Source organism: Danio aesculapii, chromosome 4, assembly GCF_903798145.1.
Source record: "Danio aesculapii chromosome 4, fDanAes4.1, whole genome shotgun sequence".
Classification (NCBI taxonomy): Eukaryota; Metazoa; Chordata; class Actinopteri; order Cypriniformes; family Danionidae; genus Danio; species Danio aesculapii.
The window spans coordinates 10,542,960-10,563,734 of NC_079438.1; the positions used below are offsets into that span (position 1 = coordinate 10,542,960).

A 20,775-nucleotide genomic window follows, 5' to 3' on the forward strand; every position below is an offset into this window, starting at 1 on the left:
ATCTGTAGAGCTGCGCATCGTTGGATTTGCTCTTCAATATTTGGACTCTCAGTAGTGATTATTAAACCACACTGAACTGAGCTAAACTGAACTGAACTTAAACACTACAAACTTAACTACACTGTTCCTATTTACTGTGACCTTTTATGTGAAGCTGCTTTGACACAATCTACATTGTATAAGCGCTATACAAATAAAGGTGAATTGAATTGAATTGAATAGATCTGTATGAGTTGTACTCATTTATATATAAATCTCTAATCTTATTTTATAGGTTCAACATTGCTGTAAATATTCTTCAGAGACCTCTCAGATTTCATCTCAAATAGCTTCTCTAAATCTTCCTTCAACACACTCGTGCTCAGAGAAGCTGCACAGATATCTTCAGCTCCAGTGGTTTGTGTTGTCTTCAGGACACGCCCACAGTCAGGAGAATCTCATGAATATTCATGTCAGTGTCACTCTGTGGAGCCAATAATATTTCAGGATATACCTGCAGATCACACAGGTGTGTTTTAGTGAAGTGAAAGAGTCAAAGAGCTCAGATTGTGTTCCTGCTGCACAAGAGCGTCTGTACTTCTCCATGTGAGTTTAATTCTTCTACCATTACGCTTATTTGTGGAGATGATGAAGGGATTTTAGATGTGTTAGTGTGATTTAAATGTCTGATCCTGAAGATCAAATCCTCCAACACAGATTAAACACTGAGTCAAAAACGGTCATTTAAACACTGTGTCTAAAAGCTTTATTTTTTTAATCCCTTTAAAGTGTTTGTTCTCTTCTATATCAGACTGACTCAATAGTTTCCAATAATTCAGCATTGAATATAACTCTAAACATTCAGAGTCACGAAATCAAAAGTAAAGTTAAAGCAGACCTTTCAGCTGAACAGGAAGAAAAGCTGCTGAAAAACAACAAGCTGACAATCCATAAACAAAACTGCATTTAACCTTTAACCGTCAGAGTAACTCATTAACTAACTAAATAGCCTCTTTAATAGATAAGACATTTTAATACTAACTCAATCAACAGTTGACTAAACCTGAACTTATCTTGATAAACTCTATATAACATGCATTTATCTTAAATCAAATGTGAAATAGCTGGGGTGTCAGATCAGGGGTTAAACCAACTGCATTCATGTAAAGGACTATATATATATATATATATATATATATATATATATATATATATATATATATATATATATATATATATATATATATATATGATTGTTTCCTGAAAGCTCTGCTAATGTCTGCATTGGTGTTTTAGCTGCAGTATGGCAGAGGAGCGAGTAAAGGACTCATTCTCAGAGAACCACAGGTATTGCCTCTGTTTTTACACCATTATTTCAACACTTTCTCTGAAGAACAAAGACCAACAACAATGCACTTATTTGTGTTGCTATTGCCTGATCAAATGATGGACAAAGCTTCAGTTTAACTTCAGGAAATGTGTTTAGATCAGTCTAGATTACAGACAGCTTGATCTGGTGTCATATTTACCAGAGCTCAATATGTGTCTTGTGTGCTGTTTAAAGTCCTGAACAACATCAGAGTTAAAGCTGACCACAGAACAGTTTCAGTGCTTATAGAGGAGAGAAAATGAAAATCAACTAAAATTAACACACATGTACATGTTAAACTTACAGTGTATAGTTCAGTGAAGGGAATTATAAAATATTTTTGTCTCTCAGACTCTGAGATTATATTAATTTCTATAGATACAAAATAATATTTTATATCTCCTCATCTGGTTTCTATAGTAAGTTTTTACTCAAGAGGTTACACAACAAGGTTTTAGAGTCAAATGTGTTTTCAGTGAAGCTGAGATTGTGCAGAATGATAGAGCAGCACATCACTCGTCTGTTTACCCATGATTCCTGTGTAGCAGAACTGATCAGACAGACCTTCAGTCAACTATTAGTGTGAGCTGAATGAAACTACACAAACCTTTTTAAAAGAGACTGACATTTCTTCTTCAGGTGTGTTTTAATCCTCTGGTGTGTTTGTGTGTTCAGTGTGAGATCAGGATCATGTGTGTCCAGCTCTGTGTCTCTGAAGAGTGACTGGTCTAAAGATGATCCACCAAACTTCAGAGAGAAAACCACATCATCTGCCATCAGGTATTATAACTTTAAAGCAAAATATGTAAGAAACACAAGAAAGGTGTTATATAATTTTCTTAAATTCATCCATACTCCTGATAAGGACAGATATTTGACCATTAAACATTTATCTACAGTTTGTAACTTTAAATAATGCATCTGAATAAACTCTGCTAGTAAAATATCCTCTTTGTCATATAAAGTTACGAGTCATGAGGATAGATGTTCAGCATCTAATAAATCAAAAAAATCATATCCTGCAAATTCAGCCACATTAACATTTGAGATTATAAAACTATTATTATTACCTTTTTAAAGATTTTAATGATTACTTTTCAATATTGCCTTATGAAAGTGATCTTACACCAAACCCCCATTAGCCACGTTTCCAACTATTATTAGACCTGTTTAATATAGGCTGATATAAATGTAATGACAAATCACATCAAAACCTCAGCTTTTGCTTGTTAAACTGTAGACAGAAATAAAATAAAACAGAGCTGCATGAGTTATTATTTTTAGACATCAAAAAAATGAACACAACCTTACAATACATTAGAAGCTAGAGTATTCTGTAAGATCAGGACTCCATTTATGAGTAAATAATGAACAATTTGAAGTGTGACACAAGTAATGCTTCATTAACTCCACTGAACACTTGAACTAATCTAACACACATTCAGTTGGTTTAGGAAGAGGCAATACAAGCAGAGATGTATAAAGTACTAGAGACCCAGACTTAAGTAAAAGTACAAGTACTCTATCAAAAAGTGACTTGAGTAGAAGTAAAAGTGCTCTTTAAGCACCATACTTAAGTGGAAGTACTAAAGTATTCAACATTTTTTGTACTTAAGTATTGCAAGTAGTTTATTTCAAAATTTACTACTCAAGTACTGAAAGTAAAAGTACAAGTATTGTGTAATGTAGTTATTAAAGAATGCAGTCAAAAGACATCATATTGTTTTGTTTATTTTAAATCTCTTTTTGGGGGCACGTCATTAAGCAGAATGAAAAGAAACATGACTTACAATACTGTTTTTCTCTCACGCTTGGACCACATATCTGACAGATTATAACAGCTTTAACACACACCAAAGTTGTGTGTCTCAAAAACAGTCCATAGTCCACTCAAAACGCTATTGAAACCCATTTTCGGAGCACAAATTACTGGTTGTAAACGCTGTAAACGAACGTTCTAATTCACTTGATTTTGATTTTATTGTAAAAAAAAGAAAACGTGTATATTACTGTGTTAAATGAAAATCTGAAATATTTTATGGCTTATGGCTATGATTTAGTATTCAAAAATGTTTCGTTTTGATTATGTTTTAATTAAATTGGTCTTAAACTTCATATTTTTATAGTATATTTATTCATTCTGGTACTTTTACCATAAACCAACATCTCAACCATTTGGTAGAGGCTGATATTTTAGAAATTATGGGATGTGTTGGGGGAAAATGTATTGATTGTGTTAACTAGCGACATTAGGAGTTAAGAAATGCAATAAATAAAAAAATTCTATTGGTTTTTTTCTTGGTGTGACAGTTAAATGGTTACTTGTAATACAATTGTGTCCTTTAATACAGCAGTTATATATATGAACTGTACCCTTAATTTGACCCGCTCAAAGAAAACACTCTTTCTGAATGTATCAAACAAAACTCATACACAGAAGACAGCATGAGCATTTATAGCAAATAAACTAATGTAAATATTCTCCCGCCTGCTTTTTAAACGCTGACAGGCGAGGTCTTACACCCCTTTGATTGTTTATTGTCTTCACCTTCTCAACAGAAAGGGCTGCTATCGGCTTTAGAAATGAAAGCGTTGTTCACTGATGGCGGGAAGAACAGCCGCGGTTACAGTCTATGTATGCATAATACGAGGTTATCACAGGTAATCTATAATAGACACAGTGGAGAAAACTTGCACCTCATACACGCCTATGTCTGGATCCACAAGTATCGCTTTAACAGCCGAAAGGAGATGAACAGTTACCTCACAAACAGGCCAGCGGGTCAAATGTCCAAAGTGAGAGAGGCAGAGATGGAGTCTCACAACATTTCTCTGTAGTAGTGAAATAGCGGCTCGTGTGCTGTGCCGCCTTCACTCGCCCTCGCGCCTCCGTCCTTCGCCATAGTATTGCGACACCGCACATAGGAGATAAATGACGTCCGTACGTAATAACCCGTTATGATCTATTACTGAACCGATATCGACCATTTTGACACCTCTAGTAACGAGTAACGATGCAGCTCATAAAAAATCTATCGGAGTAAAAGTATTAAACTCATCGAAAATATGTACTTAAGTAAAAGTGGAAGTAGGAGAAAAAAACAATACTCCAGTAAAGTACAGATACTGCCTTTTAGTACTTAAGTACAGTAGTGAAGTAGTTATACTTCGTTACTATACATCTCTGAATACAAGTGAAGAGTAAAGATATAGCACTAACAGATAATTAATCATTCATAATTCTCTATGAGCTAATTGTGTTACAAAGAGACAATCAGGAGCACAGGGGCTGATGGGAAATGAAGTCCAGGAAGATAAAACCCTGTGCCCTCTACTGTTCATAAGAGACTGCAGCAGGTTGTGAAGCTCCTTTTCCTCTGGTGTGTTTGTGTCTTCAGTGTGAGATCAGCATCATGTGTGTCCAGATCTGTGTCTCTCAAGAGTGACTGGTCTAAAGATGATCCACCAAACGTCAGAGAGAAAACACCATCATCTGCCCAAAGGTATTTAGTTTTTTACATTTTTAATCACACATGGACTATTTCAAACATGTTATTGTCATTCCACTGTGGTGATGCCTGATAAATAAGGGACTAAGCCAAAGGCAAATGAATAAATGAATATCTGTCTCTGTTTGCCTCTAAATGTATAGTTACAGTAGTTTTATCTGTTAACAGTGTTGAATATGAGTTAGCAGATTCAGGAGACGAGACTCACAGGAGACACAAGAGCTTCACAGACAATCTCCAGTGGATCTTCCAGGTGGGAAAAACTAATTTTGATTAATTAAAGTCACTGAAATAACTCCCTGAAACACAGAAATATTTGTTCACAAGACTGTAGAGAACTGAATCTGCTTGACCTGTCTTAAAGAGCCCATATTATCTGTCTTAAGCTATGGAGGGCCATGCATTAAAATATTTTTTCTTTCTTGTGATCGTGACTTAATTTTCAACTTGGCGAAATTGATTTCATATCACATTATCTGCAGGGATTCACTATCACAATCTAATTTATTCATGCAGCAGCTTGTTTTGAGCTATACAGAACTATGCTATAAAATGGTGACAGTTGAGGGAATACTATTGTAAATAATGACATGTAATATTATACATGATATATAATCACAAATGTACATTAGTCATGAGTAGGGTTTGGCGATACATTAAACATTAGCAATATTATCAGAATAATTTTGTCGATAATGTAAAATCTTGAAATATCACGCTTATTGAATATTTCAAATTCAAGCATGACTACTTTGTCAAAAAATTCACAGAGTGTCCAATATTACGCCCCTGTGAGCATTACCATGTGCACAAGAGATGAGTTCGCTCCTAAAGATTCAGCTGATTCAGATAAACACACAAGTTCAATAACTGCTGCCAAATATTAAACTGATCAAATTTGAAGCAGAAGAGAAGCAGAGATCTGACTTTACCAGGGGTATACCTCACACTCTCAAGACTTTGGTTTAGAAGTTGTTTTGAAATAAAGGTGCTAAATAATTTGCAGTTGGTGCTTTGAAATGGCTGGAAATCCCTGCTCATTGAGAAGAGCAGAAACGGTACAGTACAGACACGTCAGAGTCTTCAAAATCTCCAGTGACTCCAGAAAAAAATAAATTTAAAAATGTGTCACTTTTTTTTGACATCTTGTTACTGGGAAAGTCTGAAAAGCCGCTAAATATAGCAACAAAGACACTAAATTAGCAAAACTTTTGACATATGTGTTCATTCATGTGTATGTGATGACTAGTCTAGATTAGGGCTAATCTTAGACGTCTATTAGATTTTCACTGACAGTCCAAGTTTAGCAGAGATGGCTTTGTTTAGATGTTATTAGACTCTGGTTTCCACAGCCGTTCAGATGTTGTGTTTCAGACAATTGTCAGGTATTTGTTCTCAAACTGCTCCTGTGTGTAGTACTAGTCTCTTAAACATCTTATCCAAAGACTGTGTTGTGTTTGTTTTTGTTCTTTGTAGCTGTGAATTTCATTTTTAATAACATGTGAATGTGTGTGCGTCTGGTGTGTGATACTTCCACCTGTCATGTGTGTGCTACATTGCGCATCCGGTGTGCGACCCCCTTTAGTGTAATGTGCTTAAAACCTGCCTGGATCTACTTTAACTGTGTGTTTATCTGAAAATAACCTTTGAATGTCCATCAGCTAATCAGAATCAAGCATTTAACAGACTCATAGTATCATGTATTATAATGTATTTTGAGTAGTTTGTGGATCTACAACTGTGTGTGAATGAATGTTTTGGTTAAATGTTGTTCTTTTTTCTTCAATTATAGAATCTTGAGAGTAAAATGATCAGATTTCTGAAGAATGAACTGGGAAACTTTAAGAAAATCTTACAAGCAGAAAACAGACAAGAGTTTGTAAAGGAGTTTAATGAGAACAGCAGCAGAATCACAGAAGCAGCTCTTGATCTCACACTCTTCTTCCTGAGAGAGATGAAGCAAGATCAAGCTGCTGATACTCTTGAGGGTAAGAGACTCATCGGTAGGCCCACACGAAATCTGCAGACTTTTAGAGTTTTAGCCCATCATTGAGTTTATTTATTTACTGTGTAAATGTGTGTACATTTATATTCATTCAGTTATTTAATTTCAGTAATATTGTTGACTAATATGAAAATGTTACAGTACAGTTTGTAAAGTCATATTTTCTGTCCTTTAGTAGATATATTATATGAGACTTGTGTTTTGTTTACAAATTAATTAAGTCTAATTGGATTTGTATTGTAAACATTAAGATTAAACATTATGAAGCTAAAAGTAGATATGGGTTCTGCAGATGATTTCTACATTCAGCGTTAACAGCAACAGTAGGAGTGACAGTGATTTTTTTCACAACACTGAATATTTTACTATTTGTTTATTCTGCTGATTATTTATACAAAAGTATACATTTTTATAAAAGTGTCCTGCAGTGCTGTTTCTGTAATAAATGGAAAGCAAATGACATTTGTCTCTCCTTAATGACTGATCCAAAAAAAATGTCCCAATCTGTGACTAAAAAACCATAATGTGATCCGAACCGTGAGATTTGTGACCTGTTACACCATTAGAAAATTCTGTCTGGCCCTACTCATGGCCATCTGTCAGACTGTCACTTACAAATAAATCAAGACTACATCTATGTGTTTCTTTGCTCCTGTGTTTAGGTCAGCTGTTCTTCATCAATCAGCTTAAATGTAGCCTGAAGAAGAAATATCAAAGTGTGTTTGAAGGAATTGCTCAGCAAGGAGACTCCACACTTCTGAATAACATCTACACAGATCTCTATATCACTCAGGGTGCGAGTGAACAGGTCAACACTAAACATGAGATCAGACAGATTGAAGCTGCTTCCAGACGTCATCAGTCACTAGAGATACAGGTTGAATGCAAGTTTGTTCTGGATTGGACTGAAGGAAAAGAAAATCAAGACATCAGCTTCATATTTCCTCTTCCATTCAGAGAGATGAACTTAAAGGAGAAAGAAAGACAAAGTTTAAAAGACCTCATAACTCAGTTTTTCCCAGAGACTAAAGGACTGAACCTTACAAGAAGCACACGATTCAAAGTCCTGTTCATCCTTGATGGATTGGATGAATGTCGTCTTCCTCTGAACTTTGCTGGTAATGAGACGTGTTGTGATGTATCTTCAGCAGTCTCTCTGGATGTTCTCCTGACGAACCTCATCAAGGGAAATCTGCTTCCTTCTGCTCTCATCTGGATCACCAGCAGACCAGCAGCTGCCAGTAAGATTCCTGCTGACTGTATCGACCGGCTGACAGAGATACGAGGATTCGATGATGCCCAAAAGGAGGAGTACTTCAGAAAGAGACTCACAGATCAGAATCAGGCCAGAGAAATCATTGATCACATTAAACAATCAAAGAGTCTCTTTATTATGTGCCACATCCCAGTCTTCTGCTGGATTTCAGCCACTGTTCTCCAGAACATTTTGAAGGAGAACAGAAATACTGAACTGAAACACAGGACTAATGCTGAAACACTGCAGAAATCTCCCAAGACTCTGACACAGATGTACACACACTTTCTCTGCTTTCAGATCCAGCAGAGCAGAAGAAAGTATGATGGAGAAAACACACCAGATGTCTCCTGGGATCCAAACCTCATCCTTTCACTGGGGAAACTGGCCTTCCAGCAGCTGAAAAGAAACAATGTGATCTTCTATGAGAGCGATCTGAAAGACTGTGGCATTGATGTCTATAAGGCATCAGTGTACTCAGGCATGTGTACCCAGATCTTTAAGGAGGAGACGGGGATCATTCTTGGTACCATGTACTGCTTTCTTCACTTGAGCATTCAGGAGTTCATTGCAGCCCTTTATCAACATCTGTTTCTAGACATCAACAAGAAGCATGGATGGTTTTTTATACAGAAAAGCAAAAATAAAGGCATGATTGATTTGCTGAAGACTGCTGTAGACAAGGCTCTAGAAAGTGAGAATGGACATCTGGACCTTTACCTTCGCTTCCTTCTTGGTCTGTCACTCCAGTCCAATCGACAACTCTTACGAGGCCTGTTGACACAGCCGGATGACAGAGACCAGAGCAAAGAGGAAATAATCGCATACATCAAGCAGAAACTTAAAAGACATCTGTCTCCAGAGAGATCCATCAATCTGTTCTACTGTCTGAATGAACTGAACGACCAAACTCTTCTGAAAGAGATTCAGTCTCACCTTAGTAGAGGAAGTCTGTCATCTGCTGACCTTTCACCTGCCCAGTGGTCTGCTGTGGCCTTTGTGTTGTTGACCTCAGAGGAGGAGCTGGAGAAGTTTGAGCTTCAGAAATTCCAGAGATCAGACGAGTGTCTCATCAGACTATCAGCAGTCATCAAATCCTCCAAAAGAGCTCAGTAAGTCAAAGTCTGTTTTGTTTTCATTTAAGAAAAAGAAATTTGCTGATATTAAATAATACAATTGATCATGTTAATGAACGTGTACAGTATTGTTATTGTCGGCACTTCAGAATACTGTGAATAATTGTTTAAGATTTAATATTTCAGATTGTTTTTAATAACTTTCAGATTAATGTATTGGAGTGGTTGTGCAAGTTTCTTCTTTTAAATTTCCTGGCATTAAAATAGGATCCAAATCTCTGCAATTCTGAGACCCACCAAAACTTTGTAACAACATTGTGTGTGACTCATTGTTCCAGAAAGGCTTTAATTAACTCCACAACAAATACATACAGACATACAGGTCTATGATCAACAAATAAGAGCTGTTTAAATACACAGAGATTAGTAAGTAAACAAGTGGGTGAAGAGTAACTGGACCAACTAACAAGGGTAACATGGGGATTAACTGGGGTGAAACATAGAGAGAGCACAGGGAAACACACAACAGTACAAGGACAAGACAACCAGGATCAATCCGACTATAAATTAACCTAATGGTCTGATATAAAGGTCAAGCTGAACTGCTGCACACTGACAGTCTGCAGAACAGGAAGTGGAACAGGGGTTGATGAGCTTACACTCTTAATTAATTAGACAATAATTAGACTATTAATTGCACAGTCAGCAGCTTGAAGCCTCATCTTAAGCATTTGGAAGCCCTTTTTTATCTAAATTGTGTAATTGATGTAAAATTCCCATCAAACACATGACAACAATAATCTAATATTTTGTCGGCTAATTAATTGCAAAGTTTCTCACGTGCAGTAGTGCATTAGACTTCATAGTTTAATGTTTGCAGCTTCACTTCATTGCCTCTAAGAGTCGCCAACAGACAAAAACACAAGAAATTTGCATTCACCACTCATGAGGTTGGTGTGGAAGAGCACACATACTTATGTTCATTTTGGTGTTAGTACATCTGACCACAAGGCTAAAAGCTGGTGTACACATTTTTGTGAGTAAGCATTGTTGATCAATGAGGTTTCAGATGACCACCTAAATATTGTGTTTGTCCTCCACACAGGCTACAGTGCTGTAATCTCACTGTTCAGTCTTGTGAGAGTTTGTCTTCAGCTCTACAATCCTCAAACTGTGTCCTGACAGAGCTGGACCTGAGTAACAATGACCTGCAGGATTCAGGAGTGAAGCTTCTCTCTGATGGACTGAAGAGTCCAAACTGTAAACTGGAGATACTGAGGTAAAAGATTCTCCACTCAACAGTGAATACAAAAATATAGTTACATATTGGGTTAACAAATATGGAAGCCTCTTTCCCCACACAGTGTGTTGGCAGTAAAAGAAATAAATATATTCATATTTATAAAATGTCATTTATATATGGGCCTGGTTTTTCAAAAGGTTTAATCCGGATAAAATTGATCTGGATTTAGTAATCCTTTTTTTGCGATCTGTGATCATGTTATCCAGCTTATTTGAGCCAGTTTTTCAAAACAACATCGGATTGGATTAGTCTGATCCGGATAGGAACTTTTTAGGATCACTAAATCTGGATAACCAGTGCTCAAACAGGATAGGAAATGACAATGTAGAACTATAGATATGTAAAGAGCAGCAAATAGAATAGCCAGTGTGAGGTCAATATAACCTTGATTTAATTTGAAATGAAAACACACACATTTAAAAAAATAAAAAATAAATAAAAACAAGAAAACCCCCTCCCCATCCTCTTCCAGCAGTCCGCTCATCTGAGACCTACAACACAAACACTGTAATTTGAGGATGATTATAACAAGTTTCAAATATAGATGTATTGAATTAAAGAAAAGACTTAATGTCTAAAACTCCACAATAATTTCAGACTTCCTCATCTGATGTGTAGAGACCAGCTTGTCTGAGCGTAGCCTTTAGGAGACGGATCTTAAGTCTGGCCTTGGTTTGCTGCAGTTTGGTCAGAGTCAGTTGTTCATTTGCCAGATGAAGCTGTGCTCCTGCCCTTTCAGTCTCTTTTTACAATTGTTAAAAGTGAGTTCAAAGATCAGTGATTGCCATTATTTTTCATTTTTTTTTGGTTATTCTGTAATTGCATGCATCACTAATAAATATTATAAAAACAAAAAAATTCCATTGTGATGAATATATATATCAATTAGTGACAGAATAAAATGTATTTTTGGTCAATTTTGACAGCTGTTTGGGGGATTATTAATATGAGGCCACACACTTTTTACTTTGCTGTAGGCCTATACTCAACGGCTGAATACATTAAAGCCTACCTAATAACTGCAGCCTGACCGATGAACAAATACAACTAAAACCTTATGAATAAACAGGATATCTTGTAAGATACTGCATGATCCACATGTAGTATTATTTGATACATTTTTAAAGTTTTCATTACATTTTGGGCATGAAATCCATGCTGTGGTGATCCAAATGATCAAAGTGATCTAAATCCTACAAAAAATGTCTGAAAAACCCAAACTAAAGGTTTGATCCGGATCAAATCCAAGATTGGATTACTTGATCTAATCCGATTATGTAATCCGTTTTTACTTTTGAAAAACCCGTTTTCCGTTATCCAAAATCCTAGTGGATTACTTTTGAAAAACCGGGCCCTGAAGCATGTGATCACACCGGTGTGATTAGAATGTTCAGAGCGCACGTCATCAACTGCTAAACTCAAATCTGACGGCACACACTGAGGTACAGAAAGAGGTGTGCAGTGCTTGTCACAATTTATCTTTGCTTTCAAAAAAATTAGCTTTCAGACATTCAAATACACACAACTACAAGCAAAACATACCATTTAAGGCTTGTAAAATACATGTGCAATAATACTTATGTGTCAACATAACTGGACGATGTGCTTTATTTATGCAAGATACACACTGTTTATGCTGCTAGAATATTTTCTCAATTACTCACTCAGATAAACAGTTGTTTACCATCATGTATTTCAGAAGAAAATGTAGTAAATCCAGCAGCTCGGATCTCTCCTGCGGTTGTTGCTATAAGGGATACAGCTGCGATCGAAAGTTAACGAAAAGTATTTATATTATTTATCAAATAACTCATTAATTGTATTTTATTAGCAACTAACCTCACAGCAGCTCTAAACCCAACCCTCACGGTAATGTACAAATATTATTTGTTGTACAATGTCACAAAAATGGCGCTATATTGATGCGAGTATCCTCGGCTGTATCTGATCTAGCCTTCACCGTGCTACAGGTGAGGGTGAAGTCTAGATGGGATACAGCTGAGGATATTTGCGTTAATATAGCATCATTTTTCTAGCAACAACAGCGCTCCATTAATAATAATTTTGAGATCTCAGGGCTTGATCAATAAGGAGAGCTAATCAGGATGTGTGTGTTCATCACTGCTGTTGACATGAGCAGAAACAGCAGTCAGCATCTTCACAACACAAAGAGATGTGTAATTGTCCAACTGTGTGATGTGGACTATTGCTGTGTTTTGTAGATTGTCTGGCTGTATGGTGACAGAGGAAGGCTGTGGTTTTCTGTCTTCAGCTCTGACTTCAAACCCCTCACACCTGAGAGAGCTGGATCTGAGCTACAATCATCCAGGAGATTCAGGAGTCAAGCTGCTCTCTGAACAACTGGAGGATCCAAACTACACACTGGACAAACTCAAGTATGTGGAGCATCACTGGCCTTGTGCTTTCTGTGAGGGTTATGGGGTAGAACATACAGGAGATACAACTTGTGTGAATTAATAATATGAAATAAGGTTAAGGGAAGTGTACACATTTTTAAAATTAGTTTTCATTAATCACAATTGTTTAATTATTATTATATTTGTAAAAGAACTCGTCAATTTGGCCAACTATAAAACAAAAGCTCTAATGGCAATTTGTTTTATACAACATAGACTACATCAAGCCTTGAGTAAATTAATTATAAACAGGTTATTATTATTACACTGAACCTACTTATTCTTAACCATTTTTTGTAAAAGTTTTGAAGATTTATTTTGAAAACAGAAACTCTGTAGCCTACTTCACTCCTCTTCTAGTCTCCAGATATTAATCCAAACCTGTTAAATATTTCAGTGCACTGGGGCTCATTGTGGGTGAAAGTGGGTGAAAAGTGACCAGTAGTTCCTAAACTCAAGCTGCACTTTTCCTCAAATCCTGGTTTTCTTAATTCTACTTGTGCAATACTCCTCTGATCTGAAGTGATTTATCAAAATTAAAAACAAAAAAAGTGTACACCTCCCTTTACATTATTCATATTGAATGACTCTTCATAGACGTTACTGCTTCATTTAAACACAAGTCATTATTATAGGGGTGATGTCTTGAGCATCTGATTTTACCTCAGTGCTTGTGTGCTTTCATTTTCTCCATCTCACTCACAGTGAGTTCAGACTATTTTTAATAAGTAAAACTGGCCTCAGATCAGTGTATCCTGCTTCAGACTGACACAGAAAGATCAGGCTTTGCTGAAAGGATGCTTATTTTACTGTCAATGAGGGACAATAGTGTAGCCTACTAAAGCTAATGTATGTCTCTTTATATTAAAGAGGAAACATAAGCTTGACAACATCAGATTCTGTCAATGTCAAAACACTGAATGCTCTTACCTCTTTCCTGACAGTGATTTTTTTTTTGTTGTTGTTGACCTAAGTGTGACAGCCCTCTGAATAATATTAGCTAGGAATATCTGATCATATTATATATTAAACTAAAGAACCACCCTGCTTTCAGACAACAATAAAACTGTTGAATCTATTTTCTGAATCATCTGTTTGTGTTTTAAACACACTTAAATGCAGGAAGGATTCATGAAAAATGTAACATTTATTACAAAAAACTGAGAAAAATATAGTTTTCTAAAAGCTTAAAAAGCATTTATATATCTGCATATTCAAGATATAACGTATATAACACACACTATCAGCTTCAATAGTGAGCATTAACTGTTGTTGTGAAAATACAGTAATAGTGTTTGTCTTTGAGCTCCACAATGAATCTGATTTCTCATCACAATTATGAATATGTAAATCTGTAAATCAGTCTCATATCACTAATCACACACTCTCAGTATTGACTGAGGGACAATCTGTGTGTGTGTGTGTGTGTGTGTGTGTGTGTGTGTGTGTGAGAGAGAGTGTGTCTGTACTTACTGAAGGACAGTGTGTGTGTGTGTGTGTTTTAAGCTGGTGTTTTATCACAATCATTCTCTCTCTGTGTGTGTGTGTGTGTGTGTGTTTGTGTGTGTGTTTTAATCTGGTGTTTGATCACAATCATTCTGTATGTGTGTGTGTGTGTGTGTGTGCGTGTGTGTGTGTGTGTGTGCGCGTGCATTATAAGCTGATGTTTGTTTACTGACTGAAGGACAATCTGTGTGTATTTACAGTCTGGATCATGGAGGAGAGAAGAGGATTACAGCAGGACCACGCAAATGTACGTTTATACACATACACACTCACTCTCTCACACACACACACACACACACACACACACGCACACACACACACACACACACACACACACACGCACACAGCTGTGGTTATAAATGTGTGTGTTCTTGTGTTCAGATGTCTGTTTCCTCACACTGGATCCAAACACAGCACACACTCGTCTCATTCTGTCTGAGGAGAACAGAGAGGTGAAGAGTGTGGAAGAGGATCAGCCGTATCCTGATCATCTAGACAGATTTGATGGTGTGTATCAGGTGTTGTGCAGAGAGAGTGTGTGTGGACGCTGTTACTGGGAGATTGACTGGAGTGGAGATCATGGTGTGTGTATATCAGTGTCATATAAGAGCATCAGGAGGAAGGGACGAGCAGGTGGTGAGTGTGTGTTTGGATATAATGCTCAGTCCTGGAGTTTGATCTGCTTTTCCTCTGGTTTCTCATTCATACACAATAACACACACACTGATCTCCCAGTGAAGCGGCTCAGCAGGAGAATAGGAGTGTTTGTGGATCACAGTGCAGGAACTCTGATCTTCTACAACATCTACAGAGACACAATGAGCCTCATCCACTCAGTCCAGACCAAATTCACTGAGCCGCTCTGGCCTGGGTTTATAGTTTATCCTGGATCATCAGTGAAACTGAGCTGAAGACTGACAAGAGATTTACCCACAATCCTCTACAGGAGCAGTCAGCAGCAGCTGTGTGTGTGTGTGTGTGTGTGTACAGGACAGACCTGCTTTCAGAAAATGTGTGTAAATAATTGGGAAGAACTGTAAGTGAGTGTGGCGATTCATTGAGAGATTTGTTTCTTGATTTATTTGTAAAACATGTTTTATCAAGTAGTTCACTTCAGCAGAACTTGCACTTGATGTTTTGTTTCATCCGTTCTTCTTCTTCTTCTTCTTGTTAGTTTTTTGGTGAATTGCATTCTTTGTGCATATCGCCACCTACTGTGCTAGTTGTGCATCCAGATTCTGTGATTGCTCTGCCCCAATCCCACCCTATATGGGGCATCTGCAGACTTGGATCCAGGCAGTTTTACGCCCCTGTTGTTCCTAATGCGTCCAGTGGGGGGATGAAAGGTACATGGCCAAATAATAGATTTGAAGTCAATGCTCCAGATTATTAAATGTCCTGTTTATAAATATATATTTTAATTATATTACGCTAAATATAAACGCTGAGTTGATGTATCAGGAAGTGAGTTATACACTCACTATAGAATATGCACAACTGATACACTCACCAGATAATTCAGATAATCAAAAGCCCAAGTGCAGATTCATTTAATTCATTTAATTAATCAAATTCAAACACAAATAGTTGGATAGTGTACTGGTTAATTGTAGCCTAGTTATACGTCTACATATAGAGATATGCATTTAGTTGTATTGTTTATATCTAAAGTTACATTCTGAAAATAACACAATGATAAGCAAACAATAGAGAGTAGTATGGATTATTGATATGCTTTGATGAGAATGCAGTGGTATTGACTAGCAGACAGCTGCAGAACATTTACACAAACAATTCACTACTTTCTAAAACTCCAGCACCATTTAGCTACCTGACGAACACAAACCCAGACAACATTAGATTTTTCACATTTATTTATTGACCACAGCATCACTAGAGATAGCCAGTGTTCTTTAAATGAAGCTGAATCCTTGCATCAGATTCTTCACGCTTACTGAAAAATAAATCAATACAGTTATGTATTAAAACTCTGCAAAAATCCTTTCCTCACTCAAGAGTTTCTGACTTGCTTCTAATCTAAATATCCACAAATTCTTAATCCTCAGAAACAGGAAGAAATGGAAAATGATAAGCAAAAACAAACCATTTCATGCCATTTTATATATTATCTGGACCTGTGCAAAACATCTCAATATATTGAAAGATTTGATTTAGGGTTTATAATATTGTGGGTTGAAACCGGAGCACCTGGAGGAAACCCACGCGAACGCAGGGAGAACATGCAAACTCCACACAGAAACGCCAACTGACCCAGCCGAGGCTCGAACCAGCGACCTTCTTGCTGTGAGATGACAGCACTACCTACTGCGCCACTGCGTCGCCCCAAATCTAAAACAATAAGTGATGAACAATATGAATGCATGTGCAATGAAACCTTTCATGCTAATATATCAAATGTACCGTATAGCTATATGAACAACATTAGCAGAGCATTTCTAATAGTGAGTTTCTCTATGCATTTACAGATATATGATAGTTTAATTGTTTAAACTAGAACAGGATTGCATTATATTACATGTAATTGACTGCAGTGCAATTTTAAAATTTAGAATAAAATCAATTCAATTTTCAGCTCTTTTAAGATTTGTTTAGATTTATTTCAATATAAATTTAGGAGAGTCAAAGTTAGAGGAATAATGTAGTGGAGATTTGACTGACAACCCAGACCACGCTAGTGTATTGTTTAGCTAGTGATTTAGGCCATGTCCACACTATTTTTGTCTCCGTTTTGCCCTTCCGTCCACACTAAGACGTGTTTTTAGGAAACAAAAACGTATCTTTTGAAAACGCTCTCCAAAGTGGATAAATTTGAGCGCCATTTTCGTGTCGTAGTGTAGACTGTGAAAATGGAGTCTTTCGAAAACGTTGACGCATTTTTTTTGTCATGTGACCCAGTCATGTTACTAATTCAGCAAAAATGGTGGACCACATCTTGCAGCATTTGTTTTGGATGCTCTCAGTTTTGACAGCATTGTTAAAAATGAATGTAAGTTTGTATATGCTCCAGTTTGGTTTTCATCAAAGGACACGGAATGTGTATTCAGAGCTGTTATTCAGCGGCAGGTCTAGAGCACAGTTACAATTCAGGCCGTACATGGAGCGGAGATTTTGGGTGAGACCTGGACGCTGTCGTGTGTGGTGGGATAACTTTGTGTGTGGACTTGTTGTGCCCGAGGAGTGGCGTGAGAACTTCAGAATGTCTCGGGATTCTTTGTATCATCTGAGTGAACTGTTACGACCTCACATTCAAGGCCAGACAACGCGAATGAGATCACCGGTGGACGTTGTTACAAAGGTTGCATGTACTCTGTACTATTTAAGCGACGAAGGCAGGCTGCGGAAAACAGCGAATGGATTAGCAGACAGACTGTTGTCTAAAATAATCAGAGAAGTGTGCAGGGCTATCACATTTCATCTGGGTCCCGAGTATGTTTCGCTTCCATTTACAGAAACTGAGGTGCAGAGGCTTGTAACAAACTTTTATCAAACACATGGGATGGCGCAGTGTCTAGGAGCCATTGACTGCACGCATATAGAAATAAAACAGCCGTCCGCCCACTCCACTGATTACATCAACAGGAAAAGCAAAATCTCGCTAAATATCCAGGCTACCTGTGATTACAAATACTCATTCATGGACGTCGTTATTAAATGGCCTGGCAGCGTACACGATGCGCGCATATTTGCGAATTCAAAACTCAATGCTTACTTGAAAGGTGGAAAAATTCCTTCTTGTCCAAAAGTAATCGTTGAGAAGGAGAAGATCCTATTCCTGTCTTTCTTCTAGGAGACCCGGCATACCCCCTGCTTCCCTATGTCATGAAAGAGTATGCGAGTGGAGGAACTACTCATCAAGAACAGTACTTTGGGTTGTCACTGTGCAAGTGCAGAATGGTAATTGAATGCGCATTTGGCCGGCTAAAAGCACGATTCGGAGCATTACAGAGGGCAATGGACATAAATCTGGACGATCTTCCGTTCATTATCAATGCCTGTTTTGTTTTGCATAACTTTTGTGAAGCTAACAGAGAAATCGTTCCAGACCAAACTGTTGCTGCAGCTGTCCAGTATGACAGAGACTTCCAGCCACCAACACAGCACAATAATTTCAGAACAGAATGCAATGAAACTGAGGGAAGACGAGTAAGAAGTGTGCTTACCAGGTTTTTTGACCCGGAAATGATGCTCTTCATTTTTTTGTAGCAATTTAGTGTTTTCTATATCATTGTTGCTACTTACTGTTGCTTGCCATTGTCAGATATGCTTTAATTTATGGGGTAAACAATATTCAGTTCAATTATATCATTTTTTTTTTAATTTTGAAGTTGTGATAGCCTACACTGTGTCTGAAGGGCTTAATTGTAACAGTCATATTCACCATATGTGTAAAAGCACTGTACTGAGTCACAAAGGTTTTTTTATGTATGTTTTTTATTCCACTTACTACAGTTAAATGTTCACAACCAAGTAATAATGATCAAAATCTAGTTTGGATGACATAAAGCTTGTGTAATTAACTCTTACTTTTAATTTGTATCATATACACTTTTCTGTGAATCTAAAGTGCTTATGCTCCTGGATTGTGCATTTAACATTGAAACCGAGTTTGTATTCATTAAAGTTTCTGCAAAGCAACAATGAAAAATTACTTCTTGATTTGTTACTGCTGAAATTATCAGCTGAAAAGAACACTGTCAGAAAGTACGATGACAAACTCATGGCATTTCAGGCATCGTAAACATGACTGCATAACCTCGAAATGTCAAAAGCAAAAAACAGTGTTACTTTACTGGAAACTTTAGGAAACAATTTGCATTGCAATATAATGGCCCGTTTCCACTGAGGGTACGGTACGGTTTGGTTTGGTACGCTTTTATGGCCGTTTCCACTGTCAAAAAGCGTACCGAACCGTACCGTTCCACTTTTTCGGCACCCTTTCGAAAGGGTACCAAACACGAGAAAGGGTACCAAAGGCGGAGCCACAACGCGCAGCTGAACGCTATTGGTTTACAGAGATACGCCATTCGCTTACGCAACAAGCCAGAATGAAAACAAAAAACCCGCCATGTTTGAATAACACAGCTGAGAGATTTTAGCGGAATTATAAATACATATAATAACGAGCCATGGTCGACCTGGGCTCAAACAAACCTTGTCGTCATCTTGATGAACAGCCACACATCCAAGAAGAGGAGCAGATTTACCCTGTACCCCGTATTTTTTTACGAGCCAGTCTGAGGCGCGAGCGGTTTCGCTTTCTTGCTAGCGCTCGCACGCGTCTAACATTATATCTGAAATAACAAACTTCTTGAACTGATGATAATAACCTGCACTTGATTATTGACGTGCTTTTGAAACCCGATCCTGTCACACTGACAAACGCGAGAGTGAAGCGTGAAGAAACAAAGGAGAAGCCGGAAAAAAAGGAGCACATTATTTATTCAGCAAACATGAACAAAATGCCATGTATAACTGACTTATTATCTTCACCTTTTGCACTAATATGAACTCAGAATGACGGAATTACTGTCTAACAGAGGCTACATGTGCTGCTGAAGATTACATACACAGATGAGAGGTTTTCACTGACTGTAGGCTATAATTTCTCTTGTTTTGAACCTAAATACGAGCGAAATGTCTGCTATATGTAGTTTATCTGTAGTTGGTAACATATCGGAGACTGTAAGGGTCTGTATGTGTTTATATATGTTCATTTATTTAGTTATTTAATATAATTACAGACGTTACAGTAGGCTGTTTCGCACTGTCATTGATCTGCAGTTATAATCAACTCATGTTCATAGTAAAGTTAGTAATAAACATTTATACAGAAGTATTTATGTGTATGAAGCATCTGTGTTGTGAGAAGAGCTTCTCATATGATTGTAAGTGTTGTAAGGCCAGGCATATCTGGCGTTCTGATTGATGCTGGTTTGATTGACAGCTGGGCTGGCCCGCCCAGAGACGCATATCATTTCCGTTCCTGTAGCCGGACATTATAGTTCAATACATTCTGGCTAACGGCTCAATGCAGTGGCTTATTGTGTGTGCGTCACGAGAAGTAAGTGTTCATGTCTTCTGTCTGTGTGCTTCTAACACTTAGTATATGGGTTTAGTGTTGTAACGCAAACTTTGAATGACGATCGGACCGCATGATTGCAATTACGTCATGAACGCGGGTGGTGCGCGCTTCCGAGCAAACGCCATTATTAACGATGCACGTGTTATCCCCGCAAGTTTATATACCATTGAAGTGTGTTGATATATAAATTAGTGAAGTGTTAAGCAATGTAAATGCCATGTTTACATGTTTTACCAGTATTTGGGCATTGGAT

At 37.4% G+C, this 20,775-nt stretch overlaps 1 protein-coding gene across 2 annotated transcripts in view; it reads left to right on the forward strand.

The window, feature by feature from the left end:
- LOC130222031 (NACHT, LRR and PYD domains-containing protein 3-like) overlaps positions 1 to 17,011 on the forward strand; it is a 125,826-nt gene extending 108,815 nt beyond the window's left edge. Inside the window, exons 1-11 of one of the 2 annotated variants that reach the window (XM_056454647.1) lie at positions 538 to 585; positions 1,276 to 1,326; positions 2,024 to 2,128; positions 4,747 to 4,851; positions 5,026 to 5,110; positions 6,650 to 6,845; positions 7,525 to 9,229; positions 10,299 to 10,472; positions 12,719 to 12,892; positions 14,620 to 14,666; positions 14,801 to 17,011. In XM_056454647.1, the coding sequence (XP_056310622.1) occupies positions 1,283 to 1,326; positions 2,024 to 2,128; positions 4,747 to 4,851; positions 5,026 to 5,110; positions 6,650 to 6,845; positions 7,525 to 9,229; positions 10,299 to 10,472; positions 12,719 to 12,892; positions 14,620 to 14,666; positions 14,801 to 15,330 (3,165 nt within the window). In that variant the 5' untranslated portion in view covers positions 538 to 585; positions 1,276 to 1,282 and the 3' untranslated portion in view covers positions 15,331 to 17,011. Of the gene's footprint in view, positions 1 to 537; positions 586 to 1,275; positions 1,327 to 2,023; positions 2,129 to 4,746; positions 4,852 to 5,025; positions 5,111 to 6,649; positions 6,846 to 7,524; positions 9,230 to 10,298; positions 10,473 to 12,718; positions 12,893 to 14,619; positions 14,667 to 14,800 lie in introns of those variants that run through there. The other variant, XM_056454645.1, reaches the window with a different exon arrangement.
- The last annotated feature ends 3,764 nt before the right edge of the window (positions 17,012 to 20,775 follow it).